General features: G+C 38.3%; 1 protein-coding gene across 1 annotated transcript; it reads left to right on the top strand.

The window, feature by feature from the left end:
* Nucleotides 1-13,079: 13,079 nt before the first annotated feature.
* LOC107905261 (ABC transporter G family member 20) lies at nucleotides 13,080-15,490 on the top strand. The gene has a single exon (XM_016831863.2). The coding sequence runs from the start codon at nucleotides 13,161-13,163 to the stop codon at nucleotides 15,303-15,305; it is 2,145 nt and encodes a 714-aa protein (XP_016687352.1). The 5' UTR covers nucleotides 13,080-13,160; the 3' UTR covers nucleotides 15,306-15,490.
* The last annotated feature ends 277 nt before the right edge of the window (nucleotides 15,491-15,767 follow it).

Here is a 15,767-nt window from a genome sequence, read left to right as displayed (position 1 = left end):
CGAGAAATACCAGAATGGGTGTCAAGTTGACCGTAGAAGGGAAGCTCGTGCGAGAAGAGGTTAGGGAGACATCTGCAAGGAATAGTCAGGGCTTTAAAGCCAGTGCACCACAAGGCCCGATACGGTTTAGGGTTCCAGCCTGACATGCGCCAAAGAATAAGACAGTGGAAGAAGGATCAAGAGAGAAGAATTGCAAGAACTTTGGGCCGAGAACCAGAATGGGAACCAATAGAGTACCCTCCTTTGTCAAAAACATTTACATCTGCGGGAATGATGTACCCTGGACAAGATGATCCACGAAACATGCTGGGATTAATTGAAAGGGATTTTCAGAATGTCAGTATAAATGTCATTGACAAAGAAGCTGATGCAAGTAAAGATGTCTCGAGGATACGCCCTTGCCCTCCTGGTTTCATGTTGAACAATTGGATTGCTGAGGAGCTTCTTGTAGTTTATAAGCCTTCAGAGTAATGCTAAACATCAACCTTCTATTGTGTCCTTAATATAATGGAATTCTTTTGTAGGAGCTTGCATTCGCTCTTTATCATTTAAGTGAATATCAATGAAGATGCATTTTGTCACGATTTTTCGCATTATCACTAATTTCATAATCATTTTCTCATTTCATAGCCTATCCTTACATTTGCCTCATTGCCATGACATAACATTTTGTTGTTGTTTCCAATACTTGGATGTCCCCCGATAGCTTCCTTTCCATTCAACTTTCAGGTGCTCAGATATTAACGACATGAATAAGCCCGTTACAAATTTTGAAATTGATTTTGAGAAGGCTGTTTGCTTAGGAGAATTTAAAGCCGAAGAAAATGCTGAAGATTATGTCTCGTCTCCTGAATTGTTAAGAATGGTGGAACAAGAGGATAAAAGGTTCTGCCTCATGAAAAATCTGTGGAAACAATAAATTTGGGCACTGAAGAGAGGAAACAAGAAGTGAAGATTGGGACTTCTATTTTAGAAAGTACCAGGCATAGTTTGATCACTTTACTCTGCGAATACAAAGATGTTTTCGCGTGGTCATACCAGGACATGCCAGGGCTAGATGAAGATTAGTGGTCCATAAGCTCCCATTAAAGCCAGAATGCAAGCCCATCCAGCAAAAATTAAGACGGATGAGGCCCGAAATGCTGTTGAAAATAAAAAGGAAGTCAAGAAGCAATTGACGCTGGCTTCCTACAAGCCTCCAAATATCCAGAATGGGTGGCTACATAGTCCCGGTACCAAAGAAAAATGAAAAAGTACGAATGTGCGTGGATTACCGTGACCTGAATCGAGCAAGCCCAAAAGATAATTTTTCCTTGCCACATATTGACACGTTGGTGGACAACACAGCAAAACATTCATTGTTTTCTTTCATGGATGGATTCTCGGGTATAATCAGATCAAGATGGCCCCTGAGGATATGGAGAAACTACCTTCATAACAATGTGGGGAACGTTCTGCTACAAGGTGATGCCATTCGGGTTAAAGAATGCTGGGGCAACATATCAGAGGGCTATGATGACATTATTCCATGACATGATGCATAAGGAAATAGAGGTCTACGTCGATGATATGATTGCTAAATCTCGAGGAGAAGAAGAACATGTAATGAACCTCAAGAAGTTGTTCGAAAGGCTGAGAAAGTTTCAGCTAAAGCTTAATCCAGCCAAATGTACATTCGGGGCTACCTCGGCAAAATTGCTAGGCTCATTGTCAGTGAAAGAGGTATCGAAGTTGATCTAGATAAAAAAAGCCATCCAAGAATTACCTCCCCGCGCACACAAAGGAAGTCAGGGGATTTTTAGGGAGGTTGAATTACATTGCTCGATTCATTGCTCAACTTACCAATCAGTGCGACCCCAATTTTTCGACTCCTTCGAAAACATAACCCGGGAGAATGGAATGAGGAGTGCCAAGTGGCCTTCGATAAGATAAAACGGTATTTGTCTAATCTTCCTGTGCTAGTACCACCGACCCCTGGAAAACCCTTAATTTTGTACCTGACCGTGTTTGAAAACTCAATGGTTGCGTACTGGGGCAACATGATGAGTCAGGAAGAAAGAAAAGGCGATCTACTACCTCAGCAAAAAGTTCACTGAATATGAGGCAAAATATTCGTCCATTGAGAAATATTGTTGCGCTCTGGTTTGGGTAGCTCGGAGACTCAGACAATATATGTTGTATCACACGACATGGCTAATTTCAAAGCTGGACCCAATAAAATACATGATGGAATCGCCGGCACTATTAGGAAGAATGGCACGATGGCAGCTCCTCCTTTCGGAATATGACATTGCCTATGTAAGTCAGAAGTCAATAAAAGGGAGCGCAATAGCTGACTTCTTAGCAACTCGAACGACAGAGGAATATGAGCCTTTAAGATTCGATTTCCCAGACGAAGACTTAATGTGCATCACAGAAATAGAATCCGAGTCATCAAAAGAGAAGTCATGGAAGATGTGCTTTGATGGTGCGTCAAATGCTTTAGGGCATGGAATTGGAGCAATCCTAGTATCACCAGACGGGAATCATTATCCGTTCACTACAAGACTGAACTTCTTCTGTACCAATATATCGCAGAATATGAGGCCTGTATCATGGGCTCGTGCAGCTATCGAACGAACATCGAGATCTTGGAGGTGTACGGGGACTCAGCCCTAGTGATTACCAATCCGTGGAGATGGGAAGTGAGGGACTCAAAATTGATTAAGTACAGCGATTTAGTGCTGGATTGATCAAGGAATTCAAAGAAATAACTTTTCATTACTTCTCACGAGAAGAGAACCAACTAGCTGATGCCTAGCCACTTTGGCTTCAATGTTCAAAGCAAGTAGAGAAGCAGAAATAATGCCCCTCAAAATGAGCATATACGAGGTCCCTGCACACTGTTGTAGCATTGAGAAAGAAGTATACGGACGGCCTTGGTTCCATGATATCTTAGAATATACCAAGAATCAAAGATATCCCGAACAAGCGAATGAGAACGATAAAAGAACAATTAGAAGAATGGCAGCGGGATTTGATCTTGATGGGGATATCCTGTATAAAGAGGAAAGAATCAGATGCTTTGAGATGTGTGGATGATGTTGAGCCAGAAAAATACTTGAAGAGGTCCATGAGGGAATTGCGGAACGCATGCCAATGGTTCAATATGGCCAGAAAGATCATGAGACTCGGTTATTATTGGCTGACAATGGAAAGTGACTGCATCAATTTTGCCAGAAAATGCCACAAATGTCAAATCTACGGCGATAAAATTCATGTAGCCCTTTCACCCCTTCATGTCATGACTTCTCCGTGGCCTTTTTCTATGTGGGCATGGATGTCATAGGGCAATTTCTCCAAAAGCTTCAAATGGACATCGATTCATTTTTGTGGTTATCGATTACTTCACAAAATGGGTTGAAGCCGCTTCGTTTGCCAATGTGACGAAGACTGCAGTGTGCAAGTTTTTGAAAAAGGAAATCATTTGCCGATATGGTTTGCCTGAAAGAATCATCTCAGATAATGCCACGAATCTGAACAATAAGATGATGAAAGAAGTGTGCGAGCAGTTCCAAATAAAACATCATAATTCCTCGCCCTATCGCCCAAAGATGAACGGGGCTGTTGAAGCAACTAGCAAGAACATTAAAAGGATCATTGGGAAAATGACTGAGACATATAAAGATTGGCACGAGAAACTTCCATTTGCTTTGTTTGCATATCGCACATCTGTGCGAACATCTACGGGAGCAACTCCTTTCTCTCTAGTCTATGGAATGGAAGCTGTGCTACCTATCGAGGTTGAGATCCCCTCTCTGCGAGTATTGATGGAATCAAGGTTAGAAGAAGCAGAATGGGTTCGAGCTCGATATGATCAGTTGAACCTCATTAAAGAAAAACGTCTAAGGGCAATTTGTCATGGGCAAATGTACCAAAAGAGAATGATCGAAGCCCATGACAAGAAGGTACGACCAAGAGAGTTCCATGAAGGAGAACTCGTTCTGAGAAAGATTCTCCCAATACAAAAAGACCTGCGAGGAAAATGGGCACCAAATTGGGAAGGACCATACGTTGTAAAAAAGGCATTCTCAGGAGGAGCTTTAATCCTTACCGAGATGGATGGGAAGGAGTTATCGAATCTGGTGAATTCAGATGCGGTGAAGAAATATTATGCTTAAGATGAAAACCCGAAAAGGGCATCTTAAAAAAAAGGGATCAGGGCGAAAACCCAAAAAGGGCGTCTTGATTAGTACAAAAATATTAGGATGAAAACCCGAGAGGGCGTCCTAATGAAACAAACCTGGCGGTCGAACGATAGGTCAAGTAGTGAGACTACAATATTTGAAACACTTCTGAAAGCTCGAAATTTTCTACGCAAGAAGCCATGCTCGAAAAGATTATTGATTGAGGAATGTGGAAGAGTTCATGTGTTGAATATCTAGAGCATTTGTATCCGTTGAATATGACCTTTTCTTTCTTTTGACATTTTTACTCTCATTGGTTAACTTTCTTTGTTTGCCACATTTGAAATAAAGGAATATGAGATATCCTTTTTGTCCCTACCTGACCATTTTCATGCATCTCATTATGTGTTTATTTAATGATAAATAGTGAAATGACATACTCTAAACAAAAGAAATGTCAAGCATTACCCGGATAAGAATTCGATAAGTGCAAGATCTTCAAAGCAAGAACAAAGTTTAACCAAGGGCAAAAGGGTGATATCTGAGAAACGTCGATTACTCGTAAAGCTCGAAGACAGGTATGATGCCTGAAGAGAAGGTCGAGAATCAAAGCAATGAACGCAGATCCTCAACAATCATGGCGAAAATGACATACGACCAATATGCTTAAGGAGCACTGCATAATCATGTAGGCATAAAGGCATTTAAGACAAACATGTGCATCTCATGATGACATCATGCATGGCATATACAGGTAATCCAGTAAAGCAAGAAATCTTGAATGAGAGTCGCACTGAATCAAAGGAAAAGATACCCGAGTTCTACCAAAGGACTGGTTTTGGTATTTTGATGTTTAATATTCATGCTTTCCAAGGAAAATCAACTCATATTGCGAGAGATGAGTTGAGCCTCAAGACACGTTGAGGTATTTTTAATTTTTTTTTTTCAAAATCAACTCATATTGCGAGAAGTGAGTTGAGCCTCGGGGCACGCCGAGGTATTTTTAGTTTATGTTTTAAATTGACTCATATTGCGAGAGGTGAGTTAAGCCTTTTAATTTTTGTTTTTCAAAATCAACTCATATTGCTAGAGGTGAGTTAAGCCTCAGGACACGCTGAGGTAATTTCAATTTCTGTTGTTAAAAAAAATCAACTCATATTGCGAGAAATGAGTTGAGCCTCAGGACACGCTGAGGTAATTTCAATTTCTGTTTTCAAAATTCAACTTATATTGCGAGAAATGAGTTGAGCCTCAAGACACGTTGAGGTATTTTCAATTTCTGTTTTCAAAAAAATCAACTTATATTGCGAGAGGTGAGTTGAGCCTCGGTTCACATGCTGAGGTATTTTCAATTTCTGTTTTTAAAAAAATCAACTCATATTGCGAGAGGTGAGTTGAGCTTCAGATTACACACTGTGGTATTTTTTTCAATTCATATTGCGAAAGGTGAGTTGAGCCTCAGGACACGATGAGGTAATTTCAATTTCTGTTTGTCAAGAATCAACTCATATTGCGAGAGGTGGGTTGAACCTTTTAATTTCTACTTTTTCAAAATCAGCTCATATTGCAAGAGGTGAGTTGAGCCTCGGGGCACGCTGAGGTATTTTCAATTTTTGTGTTTTAATTTCAACTCATATTGCGAGAGGTGAGTTGAGCCTCAGGACACGATGAGGTAATTTCAATTTTTGTTTGTCAAGAATCAACTCATATTGCGAGAGGTGGGTTGAACCTTTTAATTTCTACTTTTTCAAAATCAGCTCATATTGCAAGAGGTGAGTTGAGCCTCGGGGCACGCTGAGGTATTTTCAATTTTTGTGTTTTAATTTCAACTCATATTGCGAGAGGTGAGTTGAGCCTCAGGACACACGCCGAGGTATTTTCAATTAAGCCTTTTGATTTCTGTTTTTCAAAAAAATCAACTCATATTGTGAGAGGTGAGTTGAGCCCCAGGTCACACCGAGGTATTTTCCATTTCTGTTTTCATTATTATGTTTTTGAAAGAATCAACTCATATTCTGTTTTCAAAATTCAACTCATATTGCGAGAAATGAGTTGAGCCTCAAGACACGTTGAGGTATTTTCAATTTCTGCTTTTCAAAATTCAACTCATATTGCGAGAAATGAGTTGAGCCTCAGGACACGCTGAGGTAATTTCAATTTCTGTTGTCAAAAAAATCAACTCATATTGCGAAAAGTGAGTTGAGCCTCAGTTCACATGTTGAGATATCTTTAGTTTTTGTTTTTAATGTCTGTTTTTAAAGAGTCAATTCATATTGCGAGAAATGAGTTGGGCTCAAGACCACACACCGAGTAAAGAATAAAGATTGGAGCCGATTGAAGGCACCAGATTTTGTCTCCCTGAAGTTGCAGTGGGGCTGGTCGAGGATATCAGATATTGTCTTTCTAAAGTTGCAGAAGAGAAGACCACAAACCTTATCTGACTGAAGTGATAGAAGAGTAGATTGAAGCTGTAGATCTTATATTTCTGAAGTTACAGTGAGGTAGACCGAAACAAAAAATGTTCACATCATTGAAGTTGCATTGGAATAGATTGAAGCCACAAGGCATATATCAGAAGATGCAGTGGGTTGAACCAAAGCAACAGGATGCAGTAGGATGGAATGAGGTTAATTGAAGAAAAGAAACACCAAAGAAGTCGAGATTCTGCCTGACTAGGCAAAATTGGCTCTTTTAAAGTCTTTGCCCCATTCTCGTTACACGACAATGAGCAAAGAGGGGCAGCTGTAATAGCCAATATCAGCCTAGGTCCATGAAATAATAAAACCCCCAAATAAAAAGGGTCCAATGTTCATTTACATAATAATCCCAATCCTAAAACTACCTGAGCCCAAATTTTAAAACCCTAATAGCCCATTTGCTTAGAAGATTTCAGCAGCAAACCCTAGCTCCCATCTTGTCAGCCGCCGCTTCTCACCAATGGCCAACCATTGGCCACCTTGCGCACTACCACCACCACTCTCCACGCACGCGTCTGGTCCTCCATACCCTGCAAAATGAAACAAACACCAAGACAGAACAGACGACAAGGAGCAATGGCCAGAAACTTAAAAAATGTTGTATAGAAATGGCTATAAAAGCCAGATCCGAATGTAGGAGAAGGGGGGGTTCTCATTTTCGGCAACCAAAAAGCAAAAAAAAAGAGAGAAAAAAGTCAAGCAGCAGCAAGCGAAAGCCCTCACCACCGTCGTTCAACCACCGCCACCGTTGTCGTCCCCTTGCCCCCACCACCTGAAAAGTCACAAGCAACCAAAAGCAAAGAAAAAAGTAAAAAAAGGCAAAAAAAAACAAATATAGCAAGGGATCTCGACCCCTTACCACGGCCACTTAAGGCGGAGGAGGATCGAGTGACGAACGGCGGATTGGAGGGACGGCGTCGCCTCTAATTTCCGGGCTTGCGAAAGAGAAAGGAAAAGAGAGGGGAGAATAGAAGAAAAGAGAGAAAGTCAAAGGGAGAAGAGAAGAGAAGGAAGAGAAAAAGGGAAGAGAAAAGAAGAAAAGAGAACGTCGAGACTAACGCCACAGAACGGAGGAGTCGACGGCGACAGTGGACGACGGAGCAAAGAGTCACCAACGGTGGTGGCTTGGGTTTGAAAGAAAAAAAAAAGAAAAGGGAAGAAGAAGAAGGGAGAAAGGAAAACAGAGAAAAAGAAAGAAAAAGAAAATAAAAAAAGTAATGAAAAATATAGCAGCCCAATAGCTTTAACAGCCCAAACCCAACAAGCCTATAAAAAAAAGAGATAGAGAAGAGAAGAAATCTGTAGCAGGCCAAAGCAGTAGGCCCAATCCGAGCCCAAGTCCTAGTCAAGTCCAGCGCCCAGCAGACCGGTACCAGCGGGCCAGCAGATTCGACCCAGTCTCTGGCAGCCCACTAAGGCCCAATTCGCAGCAAAAAAGGAAAGGGCTTGTCTTTCAAGCCCATAACTTTGGGCTTTGGTAATTTTTTTTAATCTATTTTGTTTTATTTAATGTATTTAAATGGTGTTTTATTTAATTTAAATTAGTATGTTTAAAAATAGTTTTTATAAATATTATTATGATATTTTAATTCCATATTTTAAAATAATAATAATATTTTAATGCATAAGGCAACGAACCGATTTAACATCGAGTCATCGAATTCATCGCTATGTTGGGTGGATATCGATAGCTCGTGTTAAATACGGGACGCCCTTCTAACAATCGAAAATATTCGAAATTCCTCGTATTTTAATAAAATTCTCGTGTTTTATTAGAATCCCGATTAAATATTAAATTGAATCAGTTTGACACTAATTCGACGATTTCATCGCCATGTCGGGGTGAATATCATCGATTCGTGTTAAATACGGTATTTAAAAAAAATTCGTGTTTAAAAAATCTTCGTGTTTTCAAAATTCCAGTGTTTCAAAAAATTGTCGTGTTTTCAAAAAAATTTCCTTGTTTTCAAAAGTCCCGTATTCCGAAAATTTTCTTGTTTTCAAAAAATTCTGTGTTTCATAAATTTCCATGTTTTCAAAAAATCTCGTCTTTCAAAAATTTTCGTGTTTTCAAAAAAATTGACCGTGTTTCATAAATTTTCGTGTTTCAAAAAATCCTCGTGTTTCATATTTTATCAAAAATTTTATGTTTTCAAAAAATTTTGTGTTTTAAAAATTTTCGTGTTTCAAAAAGAAAATTCGTGTTTCCTAAAAAATCTCGTGTTTCAAAATTTTCGTTTTTTTAAAAAAAAAGAGTTTCGTGTTTCTAAAATGCTTGTATTTTAAAAAAATTTTGTGTTTTCAAAAAAAAAAGGAAAAGTTGTTGTGCTTTAAAATTTCCGTGCTTTAATCGGATCACGACTAATATTAAATTGAACTCGTATTTTTGAAAATGAAGACAACACGCATTTAACGAGATACCAATTTTGGGCGTCGCGAGGGTGCTAATACCTTCCTCGCGCGTAACCGACTCCCGAACCCTAATTTTCTCTGGATTTTCACGCAGACCTAAAATTACCTCTTTTTTAGGAAAATTTAAAAATAAATTTTTCTTCTAAAAAGAGAATTTATTAGGTGTCCGATCACACCTAGGAAAAGGATCGGTGGCGACTCCCTCTTTTTTTAAAATCAAACTTCAGTTTTCAAACTTTTTCACTAGATTGCCACAATTTAGTGACCCGAATCCACAAAATTTTTACGTCGCTACACCACCATTGTCTGATCGGAGAACCTTAATCTTCCTTCCTGTCTGATTTTCAACTTTAGTTTTCCACTTAAGGAAAACTTCAAGCACCTCATCTTTGTTCTTCATAGGAAACACCCAAACTCTTCTGAAAAAATCATCAATAAAGGTGACAAAATAACGTCTTCCTCCAAGTGATGGAGTCTTGGACGGTCCCCATACATCAGAATGCACATAATCCAGAATACCTTTATATTGTGAATCCCAGTGCCAAATTTCACCCTTCGTTGTTTTCCCAGAACACAATGCTCGCAAAATTCAAGTTTGCAAGTCTTTGTACCTTTCAATAATCCTTGTTTAGCTAGAGTTTGCAAGGATTTTTCACCAGCATGGCCCAAACGCATATGCCACAGCTGTGTTGCCTCAGCGTCCTTCTTGGTACTCGAAATTGCTGCTGCTGTTGTCCCCACCACTGTAGTACCTTGGTAGTAATACAGATTGTTCTTTCTTATGCCTTTCAACATCACCAATGCTCCTGAAGTTGCTTTAAGAACTCCATCTCGTATTGTCACAACTAGGCCTTTAGATTCTAACGACCCCAAAGAGATGAGATTCTTCTTCAACTTTGGGACATATCGTACATCCCGCAAAATTCTAGTAGATCCATCATGACTCCTCAGTTTAATTGAACCTATCCCGGCTATTTTACATGTGTTATCATTACCCATGTAAACAACCCCTCCATCTAGTTTTTGAAATTCAAAGAACCATTCCCAAATGGGACACATATGATAGGAACAACCAGAATCCATGATCCACTCATCTGCATGTAATGTTGAAGATGTCATACTAAGAGAAAAGTCTGACTCTGCTTCACTATTGCATTCTGCAACATTTGCATCTTGCGGAGTCTTCCCTTTTTTCTTCAGTTTTGGACAATCTTTCTTCCAATGTCCTTTTTCTTTGCGAAAGGAACATTCATCTTTGGCAACAACTCGACCTTTGGACTTTCTTCTCTTCCCCTTAAACTGACTTTCCTGACGATCTCTTGTTACCAATGCTTCCACTGCTGCTTCACTTGAACCTTTCAACTTATCCTTTCGGCGTAGTTCATAGCTATACAATGCAGCAGTTACTTCATTGAAAGTTACTTCCGACTTTCCATGAAGTAAAGTAGTTTCAAGGTACTCAAACTCCTCTGGAAGCGATCTCAACAACATTAACGCCAAGTCTTCGTCTTCAAAAGTCACATCCAAATTCAACAAATCAGCCACCAGCTGATTAAAATTGGTAATGTGCTCGTTCATTGTGGTACCAGGAACATAACTGAAACGAAACAGTCTTTTCTTCATATGCAACTTATTTTGACTGTTCTTCTTCAGGAATTTCTCCTCCAATGCTTTCCACAATTTACTTGCAGAAGTCTCTTTACTAAATATATACTTCTGCTCTCTGGAAAGACATGATCGAATTGTACCACATGCCAATCGGTTGATGGTCTTCCATTCTTTATCATCAACCCCTTCTGGTTTTTCTTCCTCAATGGCAATATCTAGACCTTGTTGAAAAAGGGCATCGAGAAGCTCACTTTGCCACATGCTGAAATGACCTGTTCCATCAAAAATTTCCACTGCAAATCTCGTATTTGCAGTTCCAACCCTCGACAAAATGTACGAGGTGGAAGTTGTTGATATGGATGGTTTTTCTTCTGTCATTTTTGCCATAGCTTCTATTTAATAGCCACCAAATGCGGAATACCCACAAGCTTTCGGAAATGTTTCTGATGTGTAAGATCAGACTAAGCTGCAAACGCAGAGCATACTACAAAACCTTGGCTCGGATACCAATTGGCGGAAGCGACGATAATATTAATAACAATATTATCAGAAATATTTAGATAATTATTATGCCAACAATTATACTAAGAAAATTCCCAGTTAAATTGGAGGGGTCACAAATGGTCCCACTTAAAACCCAACAACTAGACAGAACTCACTTAGATATTTATAGCAATAATAACTAAATAAATATAACCAACATAAAGCTATTAAATATAAGCAAACAAATAAGAAATAAAACACCAGAATTTAACGAGGTTCGGCCAATTTAGCTTACGTCCTCGGACACTACCAAATTAATATTTCCTCTAGAAATATTACAATAGAGAAGATCAACACCAAGTTACAATTAGCTACTTGGATTTTTGGGGTGATGAAACCTAAGGGGGAAGGGTTCTATATATAACAAACCAAAACCCCCTCCCTTTCTATCTTTACCTAATGTGGGATATTGTCAATATTCAACAGATGTCGCCTATTATTTTGAGCATCGATTTGCAATTGAAGGGAGTGCTTGGGAGCTCCCTTGTTATGTTTTGCGTTTTTTTGACCTGAGTACTTACAGGATGATTTTACGTTTTGCCTTGAATTGTTTTTGTTTTTTTCTCTAGAGTCGTCTTGTCAGTTTATTCTGTGTTACGCTTCATGTTGTTGTAATCGTACTTTAATCGATATAAGATCTTTTCCTTTAAAACAAATGTTTTTATTCTTTTTCTTCAAAACTAAATTTGACTCTCGATTTTTTAAAAAGGATTAAATCACTTTTTTTTAAAATGGCAATTCTACGATGTTGACATGACAATCCACGTGTACTTCATACTGACATAATATTATTTATTTTATATACCACGTTAACACAAGTAACTTAAAGCGGAGGACAAAACTAAGTTAAAAATTTGAATGGAATATATTTAAAATTGAAAGATTTGAAGGAATAGAAATGAATGAATTACAACATCATTGTTATGAATAGTGGTGTTTTCGTGAAGAAAAGAAAAAGGCGTAAAAGCTAGTAAATTAGGAGAATGTAGCTCAACCGATCTCTTTATTCTTTCCTCACTAATTAAATGATCTCAATGCCTTTACACGACACGCTTTACTTGCTGTTTGTTAAGACTTTTAATTAATACACTTATGTTAGTTGTTTCGCTTCTGGTTTTGGGTTGCTTTGTTTCTGTTAGTTTTCTTCTAAACAAACCCTAATTTATGTTAAAACATATCTACTTGCACGAGAAAGTGTTGTATGAAACAACGATATTATCCCTTTTCAATAGTTTAATGCCATATCCATAATTTCAGGCTCAAATTACTGATGTGGCATTTAACTATTGAAAAATGGACACAGATGATGTGGCGTCACTGTTTCATACAATCCCTTTTCCTTAAACAAAAACAATTTTATATGATTTGATCGTTGAACTTTACGTTCTAATCACATAAATAATGCATATCAAGTTTTGAGTAAATTAAAATGCTTAACAATTTATTAGTACACTGTCATTAGAGTCTTTAACTCCAATGATACGTGTCTTATAGAGTACAGAAAAATATTAGAAAAATAAATATATAAAAGGAATGATGACCGTCGCAGTTTTTAACTTTACTTGTGGAAAGTATACCAAATATTAACCCTTTACTTAATATAAAAAACTTTCAACTATTAAATAAAGATACCGAATTGATCTGAAACTTTATATGTATAATAAATATAATTATATTGATAAATTTTAATGTCTGAATTATTAAGATATCTTTCGTGGAAATGTACATGCATATATATACCATTATTAAATGCTTGAATAAGTTGATTTCACCTATTAATCGGGTCCACATTTAAATATAAAATTACTAAAAACCCTTTTAATTTTGCAACATTTTGATGGAGGTGTGAGTGTGTATATATATATAATTGTTTGAAAGATGAAGACTTGGTAAATGGTGAAGGATATTGAGCAACTTTTCTTTCACCTACTATATACATTACGCCAGGGGTTAGATGTTAAAAAGTAACCAAATGAAGCTCCCACTTTTCAACAATACTTCCCAACAAATGGAGCTCCAAAAACACCCCAAAAAATCTAATTCTACACTAGCTGAGCTTCTAATGCGTGTAGATGATGCCCATAGTGATGTTTCCGGCAACAATACTCCGGCCGATAACCGAGTCGTCGATGTCGGTTTCAGTTGTACTTCACTACCATTGTCCAACCCTTTCGGTCTTTCTTTCACTAACTTGAGTTACAGTGTTAAAGTTCGAAAGAAATGGGGGAAGAAGGTTGAAAACAGTAAGGTCTTGTTGAATAATATCTCGGGGGAAGCTCGCGAAGGTGAAATAATGGCGGTTCTTGGTGCAAGTGGGTCGGGTAAATCCACATTGATTGATGCACTTGCGAACCGGATTTCGAAAGAGAGTTTAAAGGGTTCTATAACTTTGAATGGTGAGACATTGGAATCGAAGCTTTTAAGGGTGATTTCAGCTTATGTTATGCAAGATGATCTTCTTTTTCCGATGCTTACCGTCGAGGAAACACTTATGTTCTCGGCGGAGTTCCGGTTACCTCGATCACTTTCGAAGAAGAAGAAGAAAGCTAGAGTCCAGGCATTGATCGATCAACTCGGGTTAAGAAAAGCGGCCCAAACGGTGATTGGTGATGAAGGGCATAGAGGGGTCTCCGGCGGTGAAAGACGACGGGTTTCGATCGGGACGGACATAATCCATGACCCCATTGTCTTGTTTCTCGATGAACCAACTTCGGGTTTGGATTCAACGAGTGCTTTCATGGTGGTTAAGGTATTACAACGAATAGCCCAAAGTGGTAGCATTGTGATAATGTCGATTCATCAACCGAGTTATCGAATAATGAACTTACTGGATCGTTTGATTTTCCTTTCACGTGGAAACACAGTTTACAATGGTTCACCATCGAGTTTACCTCGTTTCTTCACTGAGTTCGGTCATCCGATTCCTGAAAACGAGAACAAGACTGAGTTCGCTCTTGATTTGATTCGAGAACTCGAAGAAAACAGCCATGGTGGAACGAAAGCTTTAGTTGAATTCAACAAACAATGGCAAGCTAGAAGAAAACCCAGAACTATAATCACGAGAAAACCAAATTTTTCTCTCAAAGAAGCCATTATTGCAAGCATTTCAAGAGGAAAGTTAGTTTCTGGTGCAACGAATGAATCCAGTTTACCAGATTTTGCAAACCCATTTTGGATTGAAATCATAGTGATTGCCAAAAGATCGATTACAAATTCAAAGAGAATGCCTGAATTGTTTGCAATTCGATTAGGTGCTGTTCTTATAACTGGGTTTATATTAGCCACCATGTTTTGGCAACTCGATGATTCACCAAAAGGGATTCAAGAACGATTAGGGTTCTTCGCTTTCGCCATGTCGACTACATTCTACACTTGTGCTGAAGCAATCCCAGTTTTTCTTCAAGAAAAATACATTTTCATGAGAGAAACAGCTTACAATGCTTACCGTCGATCATCATACGTTTTAGCTCAATCCTTAATTTCAATCCCATCTCTATTAATCCTCTCAATCACTTTCGCCGGAACAACTTTCTTCTCCGTTGGACTCGCCGGTGGTTCCGCCGGATTTTTCTTTTTTTTCTTAACAATCCTCGCTTCATTCTGGGCAGGTAGTTCATTCGTCACCTTCCTTTCCGGTATAGTCCCTCACGTGATGTTGGGTTTCACCATCGTCGTCGCCATTTTAGCTTATTTCCTCCTTTTCAGTGGCTTCTTCATATCAAAGAATCGAATCCCTTTATACTGGTTATGGTTCCATTACATCTCGTTGGTGAAATACCCATACGAAGGTGTTTTGAGGAATGAATTTGATGACCCAAACAAGTGTTTCGTACGGGGAGTTCAAATGTTCGACGGTTCGCCGCTGGGGACGGCGTCGGAGGCGATGAAGTTAAAGTTGTTGGAAAGCATGAGTAGCGTTTTGGGTGTGAATATTAGTGGCTCGACTTGCGTGACCACGGGTAAAGATTTGTTGGTGCAACAGGGGATTAGTGATATAAGTAAATGGGATTGTTTGTGGATTATTGTTGGGTGGGGATTTTTTTTTAGGGTTTTGTTTTATTTCACCTTGTTATTGGGGAGTAAGAACAAGAGAAGGTAAATAATATATTGGTGAAGAAGAAGAAGAAGAAGAAGAAGAAGAAGAAGAAGAAGAAGAAGAAGAAGAAGAAGAAGAAGAAGAAGAAGAAGAAGAAGAAGAAGAAGATGATGATGATGATGATTATTGTAGTAATTAAAAGATGTACCAAAAAGAATTATAGTAATTATAAAAGGAATTTTTATTAATAGGTAAATTGCATTCAAGGTCACTAAATTATTAGTAATTTTATGTTTTAGTCACTCAACATTAAAAAGTTACAAAATGGTCATTGAACTATTCGAAAGTTTTTATTTAAGTCTCCAATTTGTTAGAATCGTTGTCATATGGCCTTCTCTGTTCGCATCGTCTGCACCAAACAAAAGCTCTCCTTCCTTTCTTTTCTACAATTCAGTTTTTTTTTCACGAAATATATTTGAACATCATGAATTTGTAAACCAAAATCCAAATTGTTTTTTTCTCTGG

The sequence above is a fragment of the Gossypium hirsutum genome, chromosome D01 (assembly GCF_007990345.1).
Source record: "Gossypium hirsutum isolate 1008001.06 chromosome D01, Gossypium_hirsutum_v2.1, whole genome shotgun sequence".
In the NCBI taxonomy this organism is placed as follows: Eukaryota; Viridiplantae; Streptophyta; class Magnoliopsida; order Malvales; family Malvaceae; genus Gossypium; species Gossypium hirsutum.
The sequence above is the reverse complement of the archived record's forward strand: the minus strand, read 5'-3'. Positions and strand labels throughout refer to the sequence as shown.

Coding starts and splice junctions, on each gene's coding strand:
- LOC107905261 (XM_016831863.2), top strand. CDS start 13,161: ATGTTAAAAAGTAACCAAATGAAGCTCCCACTTTTCAACAATACTTCC.